At 45.8% G+C, this 22,385-nt stretch overlaps 1 protein-coding gene across 1 annotated transcript in view; it reads left to right on the plus strand.

Moving 5' to 3' along the window:
* Nucleotides 1-3,763: 3,763 nt before the first annotated feature.
* Nucleotides 3,764-22,385, plus strand: part of LOC309388789 (NACHT, LRR and PYD domains-containing protein 12-like) — a gene marked incomplete at its 3' end in the record, with an annotated part of 48,909 nt that continues 30,287 nt past the window's right edge. Inside the window, exons 1-3 of the mRNA XM_081946414.1 lie at nt 3,764-4,045; nt 11,628-11,924; nt 17,499-17,537. Of these exons, the coding sequence (XP_081802540.1) occupies nt 11,654-11,924; nt 17,499-17,537 (310 nt within the window). The 5' untranslated portion in view covers nt 3,764-4,045; nt 11,628-11,653. The remainder of the gene's footprint in view (nt 4,046-11,627; nt 11,925-17,498; nt 17,538-22,385) is intronic.

Below are 22,385 nucleotides of genomic sequence, written 5' to 3' on the forward strand. Positions count from 1 at the left end.
CCTCTTCTGTGTTTTGTTTCTCTTCAGGATACATTAATTGCTCGTATAATTCCTGTGCTTTTTCAAGGTTGTCAATTTTAATTCTCTTCTCCTGCCATGTTACTAACATCCCTTCTGGTATTAACCATCTAAATAGTATCTCCCTCTTAATTAATTGCGTGGCCAAGAATTGGTAGTCTCTTCTCTGTTCCCTCACTCTTCGTGGGATTTGTTTTAATATTAGTATCTCCTTCCCCTCGTACATCATCGGTTCTTCTCTTGTTATTTTATATAGTATGTCTCTTACTTTTTTCCTCGCGAACCTGATGTGCACTTCTCTGGGTAGTCGATGTTTCCTCGCATAATTGGTGGTAACTCTATAAATGTCGTCGAGTTCATTTATGATCTCTTGCTTATCTGTGTTTAAAGTTTCTGCAATTAAGCCAGACATTATCGTAGTTAGGTCTTCACCTTTTACCTCTGTCACATTCTGAAAGCGGAGGTAGAAAGCTGCACGGTCCATCTCCATGTGAATAAGCGATTCCTCTAGGGTGACGTGGAGGCAAGTGGGGGGAAGAAAGCAGGGCTCTGCTCTTCGAACCCCGATATACACGTTTGGAGGATCCCCCAGGGGGATACGCTGAGCTTGTAGGGTGAAGCGGAGAAGTAGGGATACCCCAGAATGAACGAGGCGTAAGGCGATCGCCCGTTTAGGACTGGGGATACTCTTTTTAACCCAGCGTGTAAGCGTTCACCGCTTGCTGCACTGAATGGTGGACCTGAAGCCTCGGCAAACCACCAAATAGAAGAAGGAAGGAAGAAAATTGAACCAACTTTTGCTACATTGTTGCAACGCCTGATACAAGTGAAAACAGCGGAGAGCTACAGGCTGGGAAAAGACGCACCTAAACTATAGAGGAGAACGGGCAAACAGGGAGACTCCAGAGATCTGGCGTGAAAACCCCATCAAAAAGGCCACTGAAAGAGGTGAGAGCGACACTTTAAAGTTTAAAAGGAGCCCGAACAGAAACGAGGGGAAAGAAATACGATCTGGCTGAGGCTACTGTGGACTCGGGTAGCAGGAGAAAGGAGACAGAAGGAGACTTTGAAAGATCGTGCTAGACCGGGGAACAGCAGCAGACAGCCATTAATTATAGAGCAACAAAGTATCAAGGCGGAAGAGAAAGCTGACGAAATCGCAACATTGTAACAACTTAGAAGAAAGTATCTGAGCAAAGTTGAAATAAAGGACTTGAAAAGAACTTAAAAGAATTTAAAGAAGCTCTAAACTTAAAGAAACACAGAGGAAAAAGTGGTGAATGAACTGTCTATATTAACTTTATACAATTGTTATAATCTTTATAATCAAATATTTAAATTAATCAATATTTAAGACAAATAGCGTTATTTATATATATATTTTATTGCTATATTGCTATAACCATAAATAAGTAAGTGTGAATCCTGGTGGCAATTATTAGCTATATATGCCACAACCATTTAAATAAGTTTAAATTTAACATTATTAAGAAACAATCTAAGCATTTAAGTACTTAAATATAGCACTGTAAATGTTAAAATGAACAAATATTGAGACTCTCCCCAGTCCTCCCTCCCTGCCTATATAACCCCTTCTCCCAACACCTCTAGATATTATTGTATTATTATTATTATTATTATTATTATTATTATTATTATTATTATTATTATTATTATTATTATTATTATTATTATTATTATTATTATTATTATTAATTATTATTATTATTATTATTATTATTATTATTATTATACTGTATTACTTAAAATTTATATAGTATACTAAGATTAATGCGGATATACTAAGACAAAAAAAAAAGAAGGTGGGGGGAAAGACTGAATGCCAGTTTGGGACAATATATACAAGATAATTTTAGAACAAGATAAAACTATAAGAGAAATGGCAAATATAACATCAGCAGCACTTAGAAGTGGAAAAAAGATGAACATCAACCCTGCAATAAACCCAACAACAAGGGGTTCGCCGGCCCCCCCAACACCCAAAGGGCCAACAGAAGAAATGAATGAAACAGAAAAAACTAATGTGGGGTCGAATACTGAAAATATACAGACAGTGCTGCAAACCATTCAAGAAACTATGCTAAAATTCCAAGAAACAGCAACAAAAAACCATGATGAAATGAAAACAGATATGAATGAAATGAAAATAGATATGAATGAAATGAAAGCAAAGATGTGTGAAATGAAAAATGAAGTCAAGAAAGATATACAGAAATTGGATGATAAAATGGAAACTATACAACAAGCTCTGGGAAAGAATGAACAACTAATAAAAGAAGTAGAAAAAAGAACAGAACAGACAGAAACAAAAATAAACCAGGTTGAACAACAAATGAAAGCATCACCATTGCCATCTCAAGAAGAGGGAGGGAGGGAGCAATGGCTGGAGTTCCAGCTGGAGAGAAAAACAAGGCACACAATATATACTCTATCTTAGTGTTTCTCACCCGTGGGAACTTGTGGATGGATTTCAACTCCAGAATTCCCCAGGTGCCTGGAATCCCCCCATCTTAAAGATCCCAAGAGTGAGAAACGCTGCTCTGTTTGTATGGCATTGTGCCAAGGGATGGATTTCCATGCCCATCCTCCCCCCGCCCCCCCCAATCTCACATGGTACCGAAGATCAGCTTAAAATCCACATGGGAAAAAGGACTCAGATGGATCCATTCTGTGTGGTGAGGGTGCAAAGGGGAGGCAGGCAGGCAGGCAAGTCTTACAGAATTTGGGGAAGGGGCAATCCACCAGCAATTCCTGATCAGCTAGTAGGGACTAATGGGAAATGTAGTCCAAAACTTCAGGCTGCTGGTTTCTAGGGAGAAAAGAGCCAGCCCATCCGCACAGAAATATTCCCAAGGAACAGAGGAAGTTCTGAAAAGAGGCGCCGGTCATTCCCACCCCTGCCTCTTCCGCCTGGCGAATTTGCTGCTCGGTCCTAATTCCGCAGGTTGGGAACAACTCCAAGCGGAGAAATGGAGCTTTTTGTAAAAACTGGCCACGCCTTCCGGGCCAAGGGACAGGAGGAGCCTCGCCATCTCCCCTCCTCCCTCCGGCATCGGCCCTTTTCTGTCCTCTCCCTTTTCTCTTTTTGAGACTCTCCCAGTTTGTGCCCCAAGGGGGCAGCATCTGACCGCGCAACGGCGAAGAATCCATAGTAGGTTTATGTTTTTTTCTACGTTTAGCTGGAAAATGCCGAACTACCGTACTAGATTAAAAATTGGCACTGTGCGAAACCCACTCACTAGTCAGAAATTGGACAGCCATTAAGTGAAGCAGCAAGCACTTTATTAAAAACTACGGTTTTGCAAGAGACGGTGGCTAGCAAAGTAGACATACCCCCAAAATAGATTTCAACAGCGTTTTATTCCCTCAGCCCAAACGCAAATCCCTTTTGATGAGGACCACGAAGTTCACAGTTTCCCTAAATTACCATTGTCCTTTAAACTGGCTTTTCTAATGGCAATAGGTGAATTTTGCTTTGCCCACAGTTGCTGCTTTCCCGTAATTTAGCTGCATAAGCATAAGAAACCGAAACAAGTAGATTATTTCTAGCGTAATTTGTGAGCTCTTGTGGTTAAAACTTGAACAAAAGAACGCTTTAAAGATCACGTTGGTAACAAATCTTTGTCTTTGATTGGATAAACTTTGTTTCTTCCTAAAACGTATATAATGCTCTGAGCCCCTCTTCCAGGGCGAGGCTATTCTTTACATGCATTTGTTTCTTTGTTTTGGATATAGTTTTGTCACCCAGCTTTTACGATGGCCATAAATAAAAGCTGATACTTTTTGCAAGCCTCGTCTCGAGTCTCCCTCTTTGGCATCTCAGTGGCTCGGGGAAAACTGCTGGAACCTTACACAAGCAAGCAGGAAATACAAGCAGGAAGAGGGTTGGAGCAACACACATGCTTTTAAAAGTGAAAGTACTCTTTACATCCAGTATAAAAATCCACAGACCTTTTCATCCCCTTAGCAGCATCGGATTATGCCTGTAGGTGTTCACCACAGAGTGGTAAGTCTAAACACTTTATTGTTCAACATGGATCAATTGTTCTTCTGGATAGATGCTTGCGTGAGATGCTTGTGAATGGGCACATCCAGACACTTCTAGTTATCAGAGGCATCCAGATTGTTCATGTAGCAAAAGCCAGCCTAGAGGAAAATGTTTCCTTGTACTTTATTTAAGCAATGAAGGGTTCACAAGTGGCAATTTCACACAACTCAGCCTGGGCAGTAACTTAACTCTAGAAAAGCTCTTATACCTAGTAGATCAATTATAAACTGGCTGCCAGTATGGGCCCCTGGAGTGTTTCAGCTATTACTGCGTAGATCTCTTTGGTTGATATCCCTTGATAGCTGGGATGGGGTTTGTTAAATATTAACATATATCGTAACAAGTCTCCTCTCTGGTCCGCTGCTACAGCGGGAAACAGGTATCGTTCTGATTGGTCGAGAGGCGTACCCGATTCCTATAAAAGGGGAACCCTCCGGCCACAGAGCAAGCTGGATCACTACTACTACTACTAATAAAGAGCTGTTAAGTCACTTCGTGTCCGCAGTCTGTTCTCTCGTTGCCCAGATCCAACATTGGCGACGAGGGTGGGATCGAGAGACAGATAGGACGAAGAACGCTACTTCAGAATCTCCGGATCTGATCCAGCCCAGGAATTCGGCAGAAATTCCGGCAGCCATCTCAGGACACCGCAACGCGGCAAATTCAAACGAGAGAAGATGGCGATGCACACTCCTCCCGCTCCATTCGACCCAGCGAACGACGAATGGGAGGCATTCATGATTCGTTTCGAGTGTTTTCTCGAAGCGAACAAATACACGGGGATAACCGACGCCCGAAAGAAAAACATCTTCCTCGGCTACTGTGGGAAAGAAGTCTTCAACACGGCCAGAGACCTCACCGCGCCTACTCCGATACAAGCGGTATCATGGACGGCGTTGCAACAGACTCTACAGACTCATTACGCGCCAAAACCTTCCCGCCACGTTTGCCGCCAGGAATTCAACACGCGGAACCAGAAGGCGGGAGAATCAATCAACCAATATGTTGCAGCCCTACGTAAAGCAGCAACTCACTGCGAGTTCAGGGATCTGGACGAACATATCCTGGCACAATTTGTTTGTGGGTTAAGAGACATTTCGTTACAAAAAAAGCTGTTGGCAAACCCGAATTTAACCCTACAAATAGCGCTAAACGAAGCAAGGGCATCCGAGTCAGCGGAAAGATCATCGGAAAGCATACAACGCGGACTCCACATAAGCCAGCCAGCACCCAGACAAACCAGAGTCCACTACGAGGACACCAACCCCGACTACGAGGATCCCGAGTTCGAGGACAGTCACCTGATGCGGAGCAGTCACATGAGGCCTGGGGGGAGACCCAGATTCCATTTGCCGCCCTGCGCAAGCTGCGGAGGGAATCACCCCCGGTCTACCTGCAGGTTCAGGAACGTTGTTTGTTCACACTGCAACAAACTTGGGCACATCGCACGAGTGTGCCGGAGCGAAGTCCCTGCCTCACGGCAGCCACCTACGTACCGCCAACAGAAGCCCAACCCAGGGGCTTGGCGAAATCAAAAAGGGCGCCCAGAGAGAAATCCACAAGTGTTTACCAAGAGAGAAAATTCCCAAAGAGCTGAGCGAGCGTATTCCCAGAGAGATTATACACAAAGAGCTGAGAGAGCGTTCTATCAAGACGCTCAACGAGAGTATTTTCAGGATACAGATGCTGAGATAGAGTTGACCCAGAGAGAGGAATTGCGAACGTATCTCACCACAATAAGTCAGGTCCGCACCAAGCGGCCTAAAAAGCTGAAAGTCACAGTCCTCTTGGAGGGCTCACCTTGCGAGCTGGAAGTTGACACAGGATCGTCCCTGACTATCATTTCATGGGCATCCATGAAACAGGCTATCCCTAGCCTCAAAAAGAGCCAACTACGCGCTCCAGACATCCTGCTATGAGACTACCAGGGGAACCGAGTCCCCATCGTGGGCCAAGGCACATTCCAGATCCGTTTCAAGGACATCAGAGCCCAGCTGCCCGTGACCATCGCCAGCGCACCATTACAGAACCTTCTAGGACTAGATTGGTTTGAAGCCTTGGGGCTAGAAGTCACCGGAATCAACACCGTGGAGAACAGCAGCGCTGAGCAGATTTTTAAGGAGTTCGAGGATGTGTTCAGCCCCGGTCTTGGTAAGTATGTGGGTAAGCCAATCTCATTCAATTTAGACCCCAAAGTGGCGCCAATCCAACTTAAACCGAGACGAGTGCCTTTTGCACCCAAAAATAGATAAGGAGATAGATAAGTTAGTGGAGCAAGGAATCCTTGAGCCGGTGGATCACGCGCACTGGGAAACTCCCATTGTGACCCCAGTCAAGCCAGACGGGTCAGTCCGCATCTGCGCGGACTATAAATGCACAATTAATGTCACGCTACAACAAAGCGCATATCCTGTGCCAGTAGTACAACACTTATTGCACTCGTTGGGGCCAGGAAAGATATTTGCCAAATTAGACATGGCACAAGCTTACCAGCAGTTGCCCGTGTTTAGCGCCACAGCGGAGGCCCAGACTATAGTGACGCATAGAGGGGCATTCAAATGTAACCAGCTACAATTTGGTGTGAGCATTGCTCCAGGTCTGTTCCAGAGCGTCATGGAACGGCTTTTGCAAGGGATACCGGGAGTCGTCCCCTACTTTGACGACATCTTGGTGTCCGCTGCAAACGAGGAGCAGTTATTAAAAAGAGTCAGAACTGCTTTGGCCAGAATCAGAGAAAAGGGTCTCCGCCTAAAAAAGGAAAAATGCCAAATTAACGTGCCTAGCGTAGAATTCCTGGGATATAGAATCGATGGTCAGGGAATACACCCCACTTCAAAGAAAATTAAGGCGATCCAGGACGCCCCCACACCACGGAATCAGACCGAGTTGTAGGCCTTCCTCGGACTACTTAACTTCTACAGTGTTTTTCTGAGACAGAAGGCGACCGTTGCTGAGCCATTACATCGACTACTCCAGAGGAACGAAACATGGAGATGGGGACGATCCGAAGCAGCAGCTTTTGCCGCAGTAAAGCGCCTGCTCACCACCGACTCGCTGTTAGTCCAATACAGCCAAACACTACCGCTGGTATTGACCTGCGACGCATCACCTTTTGGAGTTGGCGCAGTCCTTAGCCACAGAATGCCAAACGGAAACGAAGCACCCATCGCCTTCTACTCCAGGACTCTTTCATCGGCCGAGAGGAATTACAGCCAGATGGACAGGGAAGCGTTAGCTGCTGTAGCTGGAATAAAACGTTTCCACGAATACCTCTACGGCCGCGACTTTGAACTGATTACAGATCACAAACCGCTGTTGGGACTTTTGGCGGGAAACCGCCCCACACCAGTCTCCCTTTCTCCACGCATGACCAGGTGGACTGTTTTCCTGGCTGCATACTCGTACAAGTTAATTCATCGACCGGGTTCCACTCTAGGACACGCAGACGTGCTCAGCCGTTGCCCACTCCCGGACCTTTTGCCAGACCCCACTCCCGAAGTACCGGTGCTGCTCATTGACTGTTTGGACTCAGGACCGGTTTCTTCCTGCGACGTTGCCAGGTTCTCCTCTAAGGATAATTTAATAAAGCAAGTTCAAACATGGGTTTGGAGGGGGTGGCCGAAGGGAAACGTGGGCCCAGAATTCAAAATGTTTTGGTCAAAACGGGACGAACTCTCAGTGTTGCAAGGTTGTTTATTGTGGGGGGATCGAGTTGTTATTCCTTATGCATTACATAAAAATGTGTTAGATGCGTTACATGTCGGGCATCCGGGGATCGTTAGAATGAAGGCATTAGCAAGAAGTTACGTGTGGTGGCCAAACATGGACAAAGAGATAGAGGAATGGGTGGCCACTTGCGATCCATGCCAAGAATCGAGACCAGCACCCCCGGAAGCGCCCGCCACAGAATGGGAGAAGCCCAAAGCACCCTGGTCGCGAATACACATCGATTTCGCAGGGCCAGTCCAAGGTCAGACCTTCCTTATAGTTGTGGATGCATACTCCAAATGGCTAGAAGTAGTCCTAATGACTTCAACCATGGCAGAGGCAGTCATTAAGGTTCTACGGCGACTTTTCGCCACTCATGGCCTGCCCGACCTCCTGGTCTCCGATAACGGGCCCCAGTTCACGGCCATGCAATTCAAAACGTACTTAGCAGGTCAGGGAATTCGGCATGCCCTCGTCGCGCCATTTCATCCAGCATCAAACGGACAGGCGGAAAGAATGGTGCGATCCGCAAAAGAGGCCCTCGCTAGGATGGGTCCAGGTGATTGGCAAACACGCATTGATCATTACCTCTTAATTCAGCATATTACCCCCAGCGCAACGACGGGTAGGAGCCCCACTGAACTACTCATGGGCCGCCGTCTACGGTCTCACCTGGACCGTCTTCACCCAAATTACTCTGCCACGGCACCCCCAGACTCCACAAGCAAAATTCGGAGCTTTAGCATAGGGGATTCAGTATACGCCCACAACTATGCAGGGGGAACATTGTGGATGCCGGCAAGGGTCATTGGCATCACGGGTCCACGATCGTATCTGTTAGAACTGGAAGATGGGCGAAACTGGAAAAGGCACATCGATCAACTACGGGGTCGCCTGGCGCACTCAGACCTACGAACCGAGAACGAGAGCTACCAGCCAATGCAAAGTCAGCCACTCGAGAGCCCCAACACAGAGAACTACGACACCTGCGAGCCCAGGACAGAACAAGAGGTCGAGCGCGAAATGGAACAACCCCCAAGCAACGAAAGCGAGCAGACCCCCAAACGCCAAAGCAACGAAAGCCTGCAAACTCCCGAACACGAAACAGAGAAAGCAACCGATCCTGCAACTACTTCTAACCAACCCGAACTACGACATTCCACCCGAGTAAGGCAAACACCAACATACCTTAAGGACTATATAACTAACCGTAATGTTCCGTCTAAGAGGGGAGGGGTGTTAGATATTAACATATATCGTAACAAGTCTCCTCTCTGGTCCGCTGCTACAGCGGGAAACAGGTATCATTCTGATTGGTCGAGAGGCGTATCCGATTCCTATAAAAGGGGAACCCTCCAGCCACAGAGCAAGCTGGATCACTACTACTACTAATAAAGAGCTGTTAAGTCACTTCGTGTCCGCAGTCTGTTCTCTCGTTGCCCAGATCCAACAGGGTTTGATTAAATGTGAACTCCCATTCCATTCATATCAAAGGCATCTTTTAAGGTGCTTCAAGTTTGAAAGGATTAACTGATGACATCACCCTTGCCTGGGGGATGCCTGGGGGGGAGGTTCTTTCTTGACCCCATTCAAGGAGTGGGAGTGAGTGATGCCAGCTCATCCCACCATGCAGCAGCACTTGGCTCTCAAACATGGACTTGCTGATCTCCAACACAGCATCCTAACCAAGTGAGCCAGCCCACTCTTAATTCATGTGAACTGTCTTGATTCTGTCTTGGGATTTGACTCAGATCAAATATCTACCTTCTAATGTAAGGAGGACTATCCATCCCCCTCTGCTTCAGCTGCTGTTGGGCGTCTCTCTCCATGCTAGGAGGCCTAAAATCAGCAGAGGGGACTTTGTCCCTTCCACCTCTGCTGAAGAGTCCACTATTCCTTTTTTCATGAGCAGAGTTTTTTAACTGGCCAATTTGTCCCTATCCAGATCCATGATAGTCCATGGAAACCGGGCACCTGGGTTGTACTGATCCTAAAGAATTTCACTCCAGGAGTTTAAAAAAGCACAACTTGGTTTGCCCTGGGATCGAGCATTTGAAAGATAGGAGTTGCTTTCCTGGGATACTAAGATGCCCTCCAACCCTCAATCTCAAGTGGCTGTAACGCATGATCTGGACACTGTTACAACAAACTTAATACACCCAGACATGCACAAAGCTAGTGAACATGCACAAAGCTTTTAAAAATACCTTTGGTTTCCAGGGTTCTGAATCTCATGACTTTATTTATTCTTGGTTTGCGATCTGAGCCACTTCCTTCCCTTCAGATTCTTGCAAATTCAAAGCCTTGAGAACTCTGAGCCTGATCCAGCTTCCTTGGTGCCATCACCCTGTAATTCAGCACAGCTACTAAGTATCTACCTCACATGCTATAGCTCCGGGATGGCGAACCTATGGCACGCGTGCTACAGGTGGCACACGGAGCCATTTGTCAGGGCATGTGAGGTGTTGCCCTGTTAGCTGGCCAGCACACATTTGCGTGCTGGCCAGCTAAGTTCAGCCTTTTTAAAAGCCATTTTCGTCCTCCCCAGGGTCCAGAGACTTTATAGGAGCCTGGGGAAGGCGAAAAGAGCCCCCCCAGAGGCCCTTCGGAGGCTTCAGGAGCTTCCCTGAAGCCTCTGGAGTGCAAAAAACTGGCCCTATGGGCAAACAGGAATTTGGGAACCCCCAACTCCATTTGAGTAGAGATAAAGGTACTTTTACTGGATATGAAATGAAAGCAATGAAAGACAAGCAATATCTAAGTCAAAAAGGCGTCAACATGTACATATCAAATGTTTACCCGGCACCCCCCTCCAATTTCCCCAACCCAATGTCCAATCTGCAATTCCCTAAGGTGTCATGAGGGGTGCATCTTCAAATGGCCTCATTCAGTTGGCATGCAGAGACAGTTGACCTTGACCAAGGCCAAACACAAGCCATCAGCATGCGCAGAAGATGGTCAGAACAAAACTCCCTTCTTGATAACTCCTCCAGTACCAGTAATTCCTTTCCCAAATATCACAAGCCTCCACCCTTCCCGTTTCTATGGCAGCTGATAGCAAGCAAGCGAAGTAGAGGCTGACAGGTTGCTTCCCACAGAGGGAAGGGAGAAAAAAAAGAAAGAAGGGAGGGAGGGAGGAAAACAGCACAGCAATTTAAAGCTAGAAGGCTACTTGGAGGGCATCTAACCCAACCCCCTGCTGCAGCAGGAAACCTCACATTATATGGATTATTTTTGTCCCTGTAACAGAGAGGAAAATTGCCAGAAAGAAGAAGGAGTTTACTACGACAAGGTTGCCATGCAGAGAAAGGCAGAGATAGTCCTTGACTTTTGACTACAATTGAGCCCAAAATTTTGGTTGCTAAGCAAGACCGTTGTTAAGTCAGCTTCATCACATTTTACCCAATCCATTACATCTCCTGGTGAGTGACATCAAGTTGGCCATGCACACCCAGTCACATGACCTCCAAGCCGCACCCACAGAATAGGTAGTAAACATTTTTGAAATCCACCCCTGGGGCATATGTCTGCCCATTATTTTAAAGCCAAGAGGAAAGCTCTGGGATCACATCATTGGAAAATACATGTAGAAACCTGAAGGACAGGCTTCTTGGTTATAGCTTGCCATCTCAGGTCAGGATATGTGCTGTCTATGTTTTAGGAATATAGCCTGCCTAGAATGTATGGAATAGGTGACATACAGAAACCAGTATGAATGAAATGATAAATAAACTACTGTGTTTTTGTGAATGAGCTAACTAGTTTAACTTGAATACTGTTGCCTTCAAATCTCATTTTCCATATTAGTTTAATTCTCTGATTTTAATTTTAGATCGGATATAATCCATCATAATTGACATGAATAAGTCTGTGAAAGAAGAACTTTACAATGCATTGAATGAACTCCTTGTGAAAGAATTAAAAGAATTTAAATGGAGGCTAAATTCTATTGATTATAATGGAAGGCCAAACATTCCTAGAGCTTCATTGGAGAAAGCAGATGCACAAGACGTTGTAGATCTCCTGATTCAACATTATGGAGAAGATGCTCTAGAGGTGTGCATTGATGTCCTTCGAAAATGCAACAGAAATGATCTTGCAGAAAAACTTGAAGAAACTGGACAGAAAGGTAAGAAAACCCAACATATTATAGAAATGTTCTCTCCACAAGATCAAATGGCAATAAAGAGCCATTATCATTTCTTTGCCACTTAATTTTGCTCACCAGATTTGTTGGTGGTGGTTAGAAGGGATTTCAGAGAGGAACTCCCTGGGATTTCAGAGAGGAACTTTTATCCCAGTCTGAGATTCCAGGTCTTGAGCTTGAAATCAAATCTAAGGGAACATCTGCACTGTGACTCAGCTTGACATTTTCTTGTCACTGTTAAAGTAAACGGATAGGCCAAGTTCAAGGCAAAGATATTAGTCCATTGATCTAAATTTAAAGGAGATCTTTAAAATTTTAATTTAATCCATCCTTTTTTCCAGCATCCTTCCTGACATAATACAGTATTGAAATATCCTATAGGTTGTGATGCTACTGTTGCTACTAGGGAAGAGAGCAGGGCATGTTATGCTGGGTGGAGTCAGAGACCAAAGAAGGGCAGCATTCTCTTAATTCCTTCAATGAACTCCCAAAATGAAACAGTTTTAAACTATATTTTTTCTTCGAATATATATTGAGACAAAATCTCCTACTTTTATATACTGTATATACCGTATATACTTGAGTATAAGCCGACTCGAGTATAAGCCGAGACCCCTAATTTTACCCCAAAAAACTGGAAAAAGTTATTGACTCGAGTATAAGCCGAGGCTGGGAAATGCAGCAGCTCACGGTAAATTTCAAAAATAAAAATACAGGTAGATAACAATAAAATTGCTTTAATTGTGTGTGTGTGTGTGTCAGTCTCTCTCTGATTCCCTCCCTCACTCCCTCTCTCTGTTCCTCTCTCTGTCTGTCTGTCTCATTCACACACACACACACACACACACACACACACACACACACACACTGTGGTCACCTTGTTGAGTGAGTGAATCAGAGACGTATTTTTAACTACCTGGCAGCGGCGTTTTGCCTTGGGGGGCTCCTCAGAACATCCCAAGACTTCGGAGGGAAGTTTACAGCCCTCCCTCGGAACGCTTCGGAGGGAAGCTTCTGCAAAGGCGAGTGACAACAAGTCTCCCAGGCTTTAATTTGCCGAGCTGTGCGCACGCGCCTGTTTTCCACGGCGTGGAGCAGCAGTGAGATTCTGCGCGGCGAGCGATGATTCCAGGGGCCATCCGAGAAGATGAGGAACGCGAGGGGGGACCCTGCCCCCCCCACTGATGGCCCCCGGAATCATCGCTCGCCGCCCAGAATCTCGCCGCTGCTCCACGCCGTGGAAAACAGGCGCGTGCGCACAGCTCGGCAAATTAAAGCCTGGGAGACTTGTTGTCACTCGCCTTTGCAGAAGCTTCCCTCCTTTTTTTTGTTCACTGGAGTATAAGCCGAAGTGGATTTTTCGGCCCAAAAAGTGGGCTGAAAAATTCGGCTTATACTCAGGTATATACGGTATTTAACCCTCAAAGCAACCAGAAAAAAAGAAACTCATTGAACAGGTGACTGACACTATTGTGGTATGCAATATATGTTGAATGTGTGTGCTTATGTCCAAAGAATACCCAAATTATAGATGTATTAAATGTAAACTACATGAACTACTAGAAAAAATAGCAAAGGATCTAGAGGCAACTCTAGCCAAACTCCAACCTGGGCAACAAGGCTATATCCAAATCGAGCCAAATAATGAACAAACAACCCCTAGAGGAATTGACCCTGTGGCTAAACCCTTGGAGGAAGATAAATGGAGGCATGTCACACACAGAAGGAAACATGACAATCAAAGAAAGAAGCAGCATACATGTAACAAACCCCTACTGCCCAATCTTACCAATCTCAATGTAGCCCCATTACAACTGAGCCATCAATTTCTCCCCCAGATTAAAACATGCAGACTCACAACCTTCTCCTCAAACACATGCAGACACCTAGAAAAAAGACATAATCAAATATCCCTTGGACAGACACATTATCAAACACATCTGTGATAAAGTATCCCAGACTGCCTCTCCCAAGAAAGGTAGATGAGTCTTGATAATAGCAGATTATATTCTCAGATGAACCTAGCCAGCTATCTGCAGACCAGACATTCAATCTAGGGAGGTATGTTGTCTCCCTGGAGCAAAAATCAAAGATGTAGCTGAGAACCTCACCAAAATAATGAGGCCAACAGATAACTACCCCTTTCTCCTCCTTCACATAGAGATGAATGACACAATAAAGAACCTGAACACAATATTGAAAGATTATGAGCAACTAGGCAAAAAAGTTAAGGAGCTGGGAGCACATGTGGTGTTCTCATCAATACTCCCAATGAAAGGTCAACACCCATTGAGGGAAAAAGAATTCCAGAAATATACTTCAGGCTAAAAGGGACCAAGAGAACTTTGGTTTCCCGGATCATGGACTACATTACCTATCTGAAGGACTCTTGGCAAGGGATGGGCTGCAACTCCCAAAACAGGGGAAAATGTACAGGTATTCCTCAAGTTACAAATGTAATGGAGCCTGCCTATTCCATTTGTAATCTGAGGATTGGTGGGAGTGAATCTCCTATCTTGAATAAGATCACTCTCTGCTTTCATGCACGCATTCAATAATCGAATGTACAGTTTGTTAAGTGCACATGAGGCATCTCATGGTGGGGAGGGCCATGTGGGAGCCTAGTGATAGAACAGGCCACCTACTCAAGAGCATCCAACGTCTCCCCCAACCCACAGATACTTCATTCTCCCTCCTCTGGAGTTTCCCCACAATAGTTTCCTCTTGCTGCCCAGGGTGACTTACCTTATGAAGATCTGTTTCCTCTAAAGCCTTTTTTTTGCCTGCATCCTCCTTTCTTGCTTGATGAGGTCTGTGATGAAAAATGAGGCTGCTTGCAGCCCTCCGGGTCTCCTGTTTCATTACTGGAGGTCTCATCAAGCAGTTATCTGGAGAGAAAAGAGGCCCAGAAGGAAGAACTTGGGCCTCTGAGCCTCCTTTTCCATCACTGGAGGCAGGGGTGGAATCTTACCAGTTCAGACAAGTTCAGGAGAAGCGGTAACAGACATTGGCCTGGGTTGGCGAACCAGTATTGACCGCTGGCTGGACCACCCCCAAACCAGTCCCCGGTCACTTGCTTGCCCTGCCGCGCCCAGTCTCTGCTCTGCAGCTTGCCTGCCTGAAGTGCTGTGCCCCTGATCTGTCTGCCAGGTAAGCCTGCGAGTTGCCACTTAGCTACTTGCCCCTGCCACTCCCCACCATCCCAACCTGCCTCCCGTACTCCCTTTCCTGCAACCCTGCCATGCCTTCATGTCTTCCATGCGGCCTTCCCAGCGGTCCCCCACCCACATTTGTCTTCCGAGGTTGGCATTCAGCCTGGCCCAGCCAGTGGGTTGGAGGGCAGCCCTTGTTGGAAACGCAGAGGCTGTGCTGGGGTGGCGGTGGTGGTGGCGGCAGTGTTCCAGGAGGGCAAGCGGATATCCCAGAACTGCTGCACATGCACACTCCCCATTTCTACAAAGGCAGAGCCCCCCTGCAGGGTGATCCAAAGAGGGGAGGGGGATGCTGCAGAAAAGGCAGCCTTCCACAGGGGCCAGTGTGCCTCCCCTGGCGGGGAGTGTCAAATAAGGAAGCCCCCACTGCCACTTCCTCCCCGCCTTCACCCCTTCCTCTGCTGCAGCTGAACCTCCAGCTCAGTGTTCAGGACAGAGCCAACCTACCGTTGCCAGCCCGCTTGCTCGCCCTCATGCCTGCTCTCCATTCAGTGCCCTCCCATTGTTGCTCCCCTCTGACAGCCCGTTTGCTCACTCACCTGCTAACTCACCCAGCTGTCCATCCAGCGCCTGCAACAAGTAATCCCGAAAGTGAATTTTCAGATGCCCTGTGAAGAAATGGTGGTACTGAGTTGGCAGAGGAGACTTGGTGCTGGCAAGAAATCTCAGTCAGCTTTAAGACTCTAATGCCTGAAAGAGATATATACACAATTGGAAACAACAAAGGAATTGTTATCCAAATTGGGAGCTTAATGATGTGATGAAGATGGTATGCAAGTTTCCCCAAATTTAAGATATACTTGGAGAATAAATGGTAAAGGTTTGTAATGTGGGTTACACTCACCACACATCACAAAGCCCTCACTGTTGGGAGGTCAAGGATTTCTACCCCCACCATCCACACATGGAAAATAATTTGGGATGGAAATGTGATTATTGCAGGAGGAAATATTGGATCCTCGTGGCTGACATAGGCAGTGAGCACTCAGGCCCACATCTTGCTTTCCTAGAAGAATGGGGCGAGAGGGAGCTCTACTTTAATAGGAGGCAACTGAGGCAAACTAATTTTTCTCCTTCCTGATAAGGAAAACTTTGCTGAATAAAAATAACCAAATTCCTGATATATTCTTATAGATAATCTCACTTCAATCTCTACAATGTGATACTTTTCTGCTTCATTCAGATTTCAGCTGCTGGTGCATGTGGATTCTTCAGCAAATTCTACCACACTGTCAGTCAGTCACTGCCCATTGCACAAGGCAATTTGTCCTCGCATTTGGGCCAGTTAGCCTTGAGAAAGTGACTGGGCTCCTTGGGGGCTTGAATCCTGCCCTCTTTTACATCTATGGTTAATTAAGGCTTCTCAGGGGACCACATGTAGTCGAACCCGAGAGATGGAAAATGGTTTTCGATGGGAGGGGATGATTCCACCTGCTCAAAAGGATGTGACAGATCACTTGAAGAACACAGGAAGAAACAATTACCTAGATTCTTTCCACTTGTGTTTCAGGTAGATACCTAGCACAGAGATAGTATTGACTGCATTTATGGATGGCCCCAGGATATGAATAATATATTTGATCTGGCCTTGCTTGATTTCCGGATGGTTTTGATACTATTGAACATAATATCCCTTTGGCTTAGTAGTGTCTTAGGAAAGAGTTGAGTGGCAGTTCTTCTTCCAAGCAACCCAGAGGTGGGAGAGAGGGCAAGGGCACAGTCAGCTACCATAATTTTCACCATTGTGGGCCATTCAAGTCCATCAGAAAAAGAAAAAGGGAAAAGAGGAAAATACATTTATAGAAAGGCATGGAAATTATTAGGTAAGAAATCAAATATACATTATAAATGTAGACCATTTATAATGTATATAATGTTAAGACCCCTGGTGGCACAGTGGTTAGAATGCAGTTCTGCAGGCTACCTGCAGTTCAGCAGTTTGATTCTCACCAACCCAAGGTTGACTCAGCTTTTCATTCTTCCGAAATCAGTAAAATGAGGACGCAGATTGTTGGGGTCAATCAGTGGTGGGATTCAAATAATTTAACAACCGGTTCTCTGCCCTAATGATTTCTTCCAAGAACAGTTCACTAAACTGCTCAGAAAGTTAAAAACTGGTTCTCTCAAAGTGGTGTGAACTGGCTGAATCCCACCAGTGGGGACAATATGCTGACTCTGTAAACCACTTAAAGACACTCATAAAGCACTGTGAAGTCTAAGTGATATTGCTATTGCTATTCATTCATGGAAATTACAAACCCATGCATTTACTTATTTTTTTAAAAAAAACTATCACTTACCCATTTTTATAATGTGTATTTCACTAATTCAAATCCATCTTTAGTTGCAGGTGTTGATGCTCACCAACTTCCAGATTTATCAGGTAAGGCAGGAATCATTCAAAGGGTCATTGAATTATGTTTAAAACTAATTCAGCATGAGCAGTTCCTCACCTCTCCTTCCCCATCTGTGCAAACTACTGTGAATGGGGAAAACTCCAGGAGGCTTTGTACTGCTGACCATGGGAAAAAAAGGGGAGGGAGAAAGGAAGGGAGGAGGAGCGAAGGAAGGAAGGGTTTCCAATACATCCTGCCAGCTTCCCAAAAGGAAACTCAGTGGGGAAGTTTGGCCTCCTTGTTTTTTTCCTCTCTCCCTTGTCATTCTCTTTTTCTGTTCTAAAATGATTACTCAACAAGGCAGCAGTTTCTAGCACTACATTTTAATTTTCCACTCATAATTTCTGTTTGTGCATACTTTATTCAGAATTTGTAAGTAACATGAAGTCTTCTGTCCATTGGCTAATCGAGGCCATAAATGTTCCTTTGTAATCTTAAACAAAAAGTCTCCTACTGCTAAGAATGGCAGAGAGAATCTATTTTTTGTTATCCAGCCACAATTTCCATGAAATAGTTCAAAAGAATGTAGCCATCACCAAAAGTTAAAACCAAAATCTGTCTGAGGCATATAATAACCTCCATTCCAAACATAATAATATTAAGACTTTGCTAAAATGTACCATATATTTTTGGAGTATAAGACACTTCGAAGTATAAGATGCACCTAGTTTTTTGAGAGGAAAACAAGAAAAAAAATCTGCCTCTGCCTCCCAGCAATTTGCCTCCTTGCAGCAAAACAGTCTGTTTCAGTTTCAATTCCAGCACAGCCTGATTAGCACAAGCAGCTGATTATCAATTGGATTGGCCTCCTTATGATCTGCTGTTTCAGGCTGCAGGGATTGTCATAGCCCAGAGATGGCGAACCTTATTTGGCTCGCGTGCCATAAGTGGAGGGAACGCAGGGGGTCATGTGCAGGCGTGCCGCACCCATAATGCAATGCACATGCGCGCACTACAGGCGCTCCCCCCATTTTTTGCATGCTTTTTTTGCCGTCCCCAGGCTCCAGAGGCTTTATAGGAGTCTGGGAAGGATGAAAACAGCCTCCCCCTCCCCCTCCCAGAGGCCCTCCGGAGGCTTCAGGGACCTTTAGGAGGCTTCCCTGAAGCTTCCGGAGCAGTCAAAAGCACCCTTGGAGCAAAACGGAAGTCACTTCCGGTTTGCTTGGAGGGTCGTTTTAAGCGCTCCGAAAGTTTCAGGGACCTTCAGGAAGCTTCCCTGAAGCCTCTGGAGTGCTCAAAACTACCCTCCGAGCAAACCGGAAGTCTGTTCCCGAACTTCCGGTTTGCCCATAGGGCTGTTTTTTTGTGCTCTGGAGGCTTCAGGGAAGCTCATGAAGCCTCCAGATGGCCTCCTGGGAGGGGGGGAGGGGGAGGCTCTTTTCGCCCTCCCCAGGCTCCTATAAAGCCTCTGGAGCCTGGGGAGGGCAAAAAATGGCTTTAAAAAAGGGTGAACTCATCTGGCCAGCGCACGCATGCAGCAGTGAAATAGTCCTCTCTTGATATTAGCCTCTCACAGTCTCTCAGTATTGACCTGCAACTGTCTCTGCCATTGTGCCATCGACCTTTGCACAAAGCTTCTGATGCTTCTACTGCCTCCTGTTATTTCTAGGCACTTGATTATCCAGTCATATGGCAGAGAGTCGAATGCCTTTTTGTAGTCAATCTATACTATATTCAGGTTGGACTTCTTTTTCTTGCAGTTTTCCCAAATCATTTTGTCAATCAGAAGTTGATTTTTTGTTCCTCTGCTATTGGGGTGATTTCCTTTCTGCTCAGGTGGAAAAGATTATTTTCACTTAGATTGGACTGCATCAGCTACTGTGTTTCCCTGAAAATAAGACCCAGTCTTATTTTCTTTTGGGCCCCAAAATAAGCACTTGGGCTTATTTTCAGGGAGGTCTTTTTTTTTCATCACAAGGCCCAGCTGGGCATCCCGCTCTCCCCACTCCACATGCAGGAGTCGGTGACTGCATGGAGGCCAACTGCAGCAGGAGGTAGAGGAAGACAGGTGGCCAAAGGGATTGGTCTGCAAGTTTCGGATCAGCTGCAGGCTCCTATGGAGAGCATGGCTGGTGCTGCCACCATGAGGTGGGGTGAGAGAATGAGAGAACAATATGATCAAACATATGTGTGTGAGAGAGAGGGGGGCACAGACAAAAGTTGTGTGTGGCTGAGAAGGCGGAAGGCAATTACCCCCACCAGACCAGACCAGCCTGGTGGGGTGGGAAAATGAGCGGTGCCAAAAGAAGCAGAAAGTGTGGCATTTAAGCCCTGGAAGATGTAGTAGTTTAAAGGAACAGCATTGCCTGCAATTCTCCATACATATGCATGCACTTCCCACAATCTTCCAGGGCCTAATTTTTCAGAGGGTTGCAAGATTGGAGTAACCATGTGGAAAAATATACACAATCCCCAACTTTAAATTCCTTAGGTTCAGCCCTTTTTTAAAATCAGCCTGAACTTTGTAAGTATTCCTAGCTCCAGTGAGGGCCTTTTGTATAACAGGCCAGGTGTTTTTATATTTGAGTAATGAACTCTTGTAATGATGGAATTACAGGATCTTTCATTGATAATTCAGGCATGGGTTTGAATTCTTGTCCTGTATCTACTTGGAACTAAGTGAAACTGGTAAGCAACTTCAGCAAACAGCAAGAGGTTGGTCCAATTGTCTTGTTGATAATTGAGAAAGCATCTCAGGTATTGTTCCAGAACTTAGTTGGATCCTTTGATTCCACCGTTAGTTGGAGGATGGAACTTAGTGACTAAGAACTCAGTCCTTGTTTAGTACCTAGTACCGTGATGGTGAACCTATGGCATGCGTGCCTGAAGTAGCATGCAGAGCCATGTTGCCTGGCATGCATGGGGGCCTGTTCCTCTTCTGGGTTTCTGGCGCACATGCGTGCGTGACGATCAGCAGGACTTCGTGTGTGCAGCAGTGCTGGAAACTGGAAGAGCTGGTCTTCCATTTTCCTGTGTGAGTTTGCTCGCTGGCTAGCTGATCATCACGCATGCATGCACCCCAGAAACATGGAAGACTAGCTGGCTGAAGCTCATGCATGCGCCGGAAACCAGAACTTCATTTTCGGGCACGCACATGTGTCCTGGGCAGCTTCTCTTCCGGGTGTGGCCACGACGAGCATGTGCCTGCACACACTTCCTTTCTGGCACAATCTGTAGGCTGATGAGGTGGAAGTTGTCCAACCCCTTTTGACTAAACATCTCCCTCAGGTTCTTTTTTTTTTTTCAGAAAATTTTATTGGTTTTTTAAAACATTTATAAGGAAAAGGGTAGGTGGAATGGTATACAAATTTTGGCAGTTGCAAGTATGGCAGACGCCCCCTCCCTCCAAACTCATAAGATACATCTATGTATAAAACATTAATACAAAATCGTATAAAATCAGCATATTAATTCTATAAAAAATTTTCAATCAGCTTATATATTATGATATATAGTCTAGATATAATTTCATTATTACTTTCGGTCTGTTTATAGCAATGTGATTTTCTTATTCATTTTTGTGATCTGAGCTTTCTTAGTGTTTCCCCTACACCCCTCAGGTTCTGATACTCCCTTGGGATGGCCAGGAGAAGTTTCCCTTGCACTGCAGCTCCCACCTCTTGGTGAAGAACTCTCCCAGTCTTACATTCTCAATTGTACTGGGGCTTTCTGCCTGGTGGGAATTTCAGTAACCCCTCCAGTCCACGTGTGGGTTCCACTGTTTCAACCAAGGCTCATACCAGGACCAGGGGCCTCTCCATCTCCAGGGAGGCTAAGAATTTTAAGCCTCTGAATGGGCACCCATTTGCATCCCTAAGTGTTCAGTGGCAAACATGCAATTGTCAAGAATGCCCCCAGCTACTAAACTGTCCAGATGGCAAAATGCAATTGGGGATTTTAGCCTCTTAGGTGAATCCCCATGTTCTCCACCAGAACTGGGCTTACTAAGCACCTGATGCACCCTGAGTCTAGAAGGGCTTTCAATGAGGTTTTCTGACTAGTTCCTGAGAGGTGTTAATTCTATGGGCATAGCTACAGGTGCCATGAGGCCACTCTTCAAGGGTTCGTCATCCACTGTCAGGTAGTTCCTGGTCTTCCTCTGGTGGAGTCAGAGTTCTCTCCTCTCTTTTTGGGGAGGAAGTGAACTCCATGACCTCCAAAACTTTGAGGGCCATCTCCTTTGCGCAGGACTGTGGTCTCACCACTTTACCTCCCAGTGCTGATTCCCTTTTCTTGTTAGGGTGGCTTGCTCAGCACTTTGCTGCTCGATGACCTTCTTTTCTGCATTTGAAGTAGGCAAAGGAGTACTGTGGCTGGGCTTGGGGTTTGGTGGCCTCCCTCTTTCTCTACAGGTGTAACTTCTTCCATGCCTTGTTGCTACGATAGTTGTTTTGGTCAATCTCCCCCACCCACACCAGTTGTGGAAGTGACATATATGATATGCAGGTCATCGTTCAGCCCATCTCTGAAGCAACTCATGAGGATGTCCTCCAGCCAGTTGAGGTGACAGGCCAGGTCATGAAACTCCACTGTGTACTCCGCTGCTGGTCTGCACCCTTGCCTTACATTTCTGATGTGGTCTCTGGCTTTCCAGTCAACTAGGGAGTCTTCAAATCGCCATCTCAGTGCAGTCATGAATTGATTGAAGTTCCGCAGCTCAGGGGCATTGGCATTGTGTAGAGCTATCATTGGCCTGGCTGCAGTCCCTTCTAGTGCCAGAATGAGCACTCTGACTTTAGCTCCCTTGATAGGGATTTTATTACCATATTCTTGAATGTAGGTGAGGACCTGAACTAGGAAAAAACTCAATTGTCTAGGGCCCATCGAATTTCACG

Source organism: Natrix helvetica, assembly GCF_964273705.1.
Source record: "Natrix helvetica genome assembly, chromosome: 1".
In the NCBI taxonomy this organism is placed as follows: domain Eukaryota; kingdom Metazoa; phylum Chordata; class Lepidosauria; order Squamata; family Natricidae; genus Natrix; species Natrix helvetica.